Source organism: Morone saxatilis, unplaced genomic scaffold, assembly GCF_004916995.1.
Source record: "Morone saxatilis isolate NCDOM2014 unplaced genomic scaffold, NCSU_SB_2.0 Contig20, whole genome shotgun sequence".
NCBI classification, from domain to species: Eukaryota; Metazoa; Chordata; class Actinopteri; family Moronidae; genus Morone; species Morone saxatilis.
Genome location: NW_023339763.1, coordinates 11,284,181 through 11,288,781, shown reverse-complemented (window position 1 = coordinate 11,288,781; position 4,601 = coordinate 11,284,181). Strand labels below are relative to the sequence as shown.

Below are 4,601 nucleotides of genomic sequence, written 5' to 3'. Positions count from 1 at the left end.
CCCGAGGTGAACTAAAGCATCTGCACAATGAGAACATCACATCCTGCTGCTTTGCTCTGTATCATAATCAGAATCATGTTCATTGCCAAGTTGGTTTTCATATACAAGGAATTTGCATTGATATATTGCTGCCTAAAAATAAAGATTGAATGGAAAAATATAAAAAAGGATGAAAGCGAGTGCTGCAAGTCAAGAGGCAAAAATGGAATAAGTATATATTAAAATGACTGAACTGTAGCTTGGCTGTCCTGTGAGGACCACAGCCTGTTTTTGGCTGGTGTTCAAGGTGTGTTTTCTAATTTCTAAGCATTTACAATAATTATAATGTGCATACACTTCCACCAGCAGGGGAGCCCAGAACTTTCCCAGATCAGATTTTCCAAATCTACAAAACTTTAAAAGAGCAAGGAGCCCATTAGTACCCAATTACTTGGTAATCATGTTTTGTGTCACCTGTATGATTATTATCATCAGCTCAACATCATTTTATACACAGCCAGGGGACATTTACTTTAAAAATGCAATCCAATAAAATCACTAATTCCCTGTTCAAAAATGTATTCAGTAAAATACATACCTATCTCAACACCAAATATGAAATTAAAACAAGATAAAGGAAATATCCATAAGATTACTTTTTATTTGAGTATATTCTGTAACAGAACAGTTTAGAAAATGTAAAGGGAGACCAAGATTTTTAGCATCAAAATGTGTCCTTTGCTCGGTGTACTTTAAATAAAAACTTGCTTTTCATTAAACAGTAAATTTAAGCAGTAGCCTATAGACCATCTCACAGCTGGAAGGCAGAACTAGTACTGTACTGGGATGTTGTTCCCCTTCTATGCTGTAAAGACAAAATAATGGACACGGCCCACGTTCATCAGCTTTAGAGAGGATACTGCCATCTGTTGGCTCTAACTGTTTTAACTACAGTTTCATGGTAAATCAAAATAATGGATATAGATCATTATATAAATCATTCAAAATATCAAATGGTCTGTATTTAAATCATCATGAATTCATAAATTACAGATGACATACAGACATACAGATTTATGACTTATCAGTGAATTAAGTATTTGTCATTTATTAGTGTATATATAAAGTGTGTGTTAATAAGTAATTAAACATCAACCAGAGAGTTATAAATGCCCTTTGATGATTTTATTATGAATGGCTCCAGCAGCCTGAAAAGAATGAGCCATCTTTCATCTGTTGTCCCTAAGGTGTCTTCACTTCATCTCGGTCTCTGCCTTGGAGTAGATTGTGATGATGAAGCTTGCGGTCTTGTTGGGTTCATACGTGCAGGGAACGATCAAGTACTCCCCGGGCTCCAAACCATGAAACTCGATTAGTTCTCTCGACTCGCTGAACTCACTGACTTTCAGAGGTTCCTTATCCCAGAAGAGCGAAGATGGAAGTCGCCCTTTGGGTGCCTGCGAAGATTACAAATGGGAAATTTCCTTTAATTTATGAATGTATGTAGACTTTATGTGTGCCCTTGAATATTTCTTTAATAGAAAAAGTTTGTATAAATGATTCTTCTTTACCTCTGATGGTACCTGTTTGGAATGAAGGATGGGGATATCAGATTAGATACTTCACAATTTACACAAGATTAATAAAACACGTCAGTGCAGACAAGACAACATAAGGACACCACTGACCTTGTAGATGGTGAACGCAATGGCGTGATATTTAACTTTGCTGCGATATTCTTCATCAGACAGTAAGACATTATTGTCTCCCTTCGCGTCCTCCTCCACTGCCTTCACTGTGAGACGGTACTGCGGGTTTATCCAAAAGTTCTCTGAGGAAAAGCACGAGGTCTTACAGAGATGTGTCATGTTCCCCTTTATTTTATTTATTTTATTTTTGTTTTCTAAGATTTGAAACTGATTTTCAAAGCCTCCTCTGAAGAGTGACTGAACAGTATCGCTTAGCAACAGTACAGGCCTGTCAATATTTGGATTCGATGCAGAAAAGAGATTAAAGGAGCTGTAGTAAAAGAGATTTTGCACATAAGTTTGGAGGGATGCGTGTTTTTTCCCCCTTTCCAAAAACCAAACCACAAGAGCAAATGTGTAAAGAATAGATTGAACCGTCTGCTCTATTGTACATTGCAAGCGTTAGCATGCACGGCCTTGCATAGCATACCTAGACAAGGTAGGCCTAGCACGCATAGCTTATCACAAAAGTATCTCAGGACACTTTTTCAAATAGAGCAGGTCTAGACCGTACTGCATATACATACAATAGGAACTTCATTGTTACATTATAGAGCATCTTTTAAATATATGGGTCTGTCACTCTAACTTGACTCCCAGGATAGATCAGTGTCTCACTGACGCCAACTCAGCCCTCTTGTTTTATGGAACAACCCTCTGGGCTATGTCTAAACGTCTGCTAACTGCATATGTGCTATCCCAGAGTGGAAGCTTGACGGACAGCAGAAGTAACAAAGGAGGCCAGAGCTTAGTGAAGAGCCAATTACAGTTATGTGAATTTACCACATGCAATAAAGCGCTTTGGAATATTAAAAAATATATAGTTATAAAAACTCAAACCTCATCTGTTTCACTAGGGGGGCCCCAGCAGATTTTCCAGCCTCCCAGCAGCCTTCTTTCAGTGAGCAGTTGTCATGTTGGAGAGCAGTGGCAGAGGTGTCTGAAATCAGATTAAACAGCAACTTTGATGCAAAGCTGAACTTCATATCAGAAGAGTAACATGTAAATGCAGAATTTACCTGTAAAGTTATCTGGCAGCTATTGTGGAGCAAAAACAAAGTATGACTGAAGAAGAAATTGTGCAACGAATTTATACAGTTCAACTGCATATCAGGCATACATAAGTGACAAATATTGAATAAGTCAGTGACTGGATTAAGTCAACACCCAGTCAGAATTAAAGGTTGCAAACAGCAGAATGTTTGCAATATAAAGGGGTGTAGGCAGAGATTAACATGGTTGATGGCATGTTGAAAGATAACGGTCAAATCCTGACATATTGACGTGCTAACAGCGAGAGAGTGTTAGGTCAAGGGTGGATGTTTAGTTACCATTTATGCCTTTTATTTATGACAAGCTCACTGAATGCAATGTTGGACCAAACAACTTCAAAACTGATGCAACACACAAATATTTAGTAAGGGTTAACTTTGTTTTTGTCCTCTGCCACATTTTAATTGTGTAGAAGTGGTATACTACAGCCAGAGCACTGTTTTGTGCCAAGACTCAAAAACCACTTTGCTCCTAGGTAAGTTGACATGTTTACCAACTATGGGGAGATTTGGTGCGTTTGTGGTGCCTCATGCCATTGATAAGTTGTACGTTACAAACTTCACCATGATTAGCCATTATGCATATTAAACACAAGGCATCTAAGACAAGTTTAAAAAGTTAATTTTCATGACCTAGACATAGCCAGTCTTTTCTTCAAAGAAAATGTTTGAAAGCTAGATACTTCATTTATCCCGAGGGAAATTCAAGTATTTCTTCAGTTATCCTGAACCCTTAGTCAGGTCTTCACACATGCTTGCCTGTAGGGCTTTCTAACTAAAACAGTTCCCATAGAATAAAGGACATCAGGAATATAATGACCAAAGTGTTCAGGTACAAAACAAAAGCAGACAGGTTTTCAGCTTCAACAACTGTTTTATTAGGAGTGAACATATGTAGCAACAGAAATTAAGTCATACTTTAACAGTTTCTTCCTCTCCACCATGACTCCTTATAGCAAGTTTCCAGCAGCATAGATGCACAAGTTGGATGTCATTGTTAAGCATTCAGAAAAACCTGCTGCAGTGATAGAACTGAAGCTCAGAGGCACACGATTTTGATGGATTTGGCTGTTGTGTCACAGTGGAGGGAAAGCTACACCATTGTTTCAATCAGGCTGTTTTGACACCAATCTTTTTACGCGAGTGCATTTCAACAGGTTGACATCCATCTTCAGACGTATCCATGAGTCCTCTTGCCACCTGAAGAAAAGAGGGAGCCAGATTAGCCTTTAAATAAAACATGGCCTGCAGATTAATACCATCTGATCTCAGATTGCAATGAAAACCACTGGTTGGGAAAGCCAGACTGGGTGGATAAAAACTTACAAATTGCTCTATTAAATGTATATATCCCTACCATGTTCCCACACAGCTGACAATTTCCAGACATTGATACATGACCCAGTTTCCCCATCAGCACATCTAAAGTTATGAGCCTTCCTGAGTTACTTTGCCAGTGCTGCTTAGTCTTGTAGCTTAAAAGCAGCTATCATTTTCCACAAATTAATCACATGACATCTTACCACATGTCGCTTGAGACGCACTCCAGCAGAGTCGCTGCAATCACTTGATCCAGTTCTATGGGATAAGAAAGGAGGTTAGTCTCCAAGTGATTCCATCCAGGTGCGTAGTGTGATGCTGCCATTTCGTGTTCAGAAAACCAAATATCACCACTAAACAATCTGACGGTAATTCCAGCTATTTCAGTTTAAGTTTCATCACAACAGAAGCAGCTAGTTGCCTTTAACATAACGGATGGATGTGGATGCAAACTCACCTGCACAAGATCAACTCGTCCGTCAGCTGGTTCAATCTGGAGCAG

At 38.8% G+C, this 4,601-nt stretch overlaps 1 protein-coding gene, 1 long non-coding RNA gene and 1 other non-coding gene across 3 annotated transcripts in view; all 3 read right to left on the bottom strand.

Annotated features, from left to right (window-relative positions):
- Positions 1–1,847, bottom strand: part of LOC118331774 (calpain-2 catalytic subunit-like) — a 10,502-nt gene extending 8,655 nt beyond the window's left edge. The window contains exons 1-3 of the mRNA XM_035666850.1: positions 1,668–1,847; positions 1,551–1,562; positions 1,237–1,436 (exon numbers count right to left, since the gene is read on the bottom strand). Of these exons, the coding sequence (XP_035522743.1) occupies positions 1,237–1,436; positions 1,551–1,562; positions 1,668–1,847 (392 nt within the window). The remainder of the gene's footprint in view (positions 1–1,236; positions 1,437–1,550; positions 1,563–1,667) is intronic.
- Positions 1,848–3,633: 1,786 nt separating this feature from the next.
- LOC118331588 lies at positions 3,634–4,601 on the bottom strand. Its single transcript, XR_004796890.1, has 3 exons — positions 4,557–4,601; positions 4,303–4,357; positions 3,634–3,979 (listed from the first exon to the last, which is right to left on the bottom strand). It is a non-coding gene; the product is annotated as an uncharacterized LOC118331588 (long non-coding RNA).
- LOC118332153 lies at positions 4,430–4,503 on the bottom strand. The gene has a single exon (XR_004796915.1). It is a non-coding gene; the product is annotated as a small nucleolar RNA SNORD65 (small nucleolar RNA).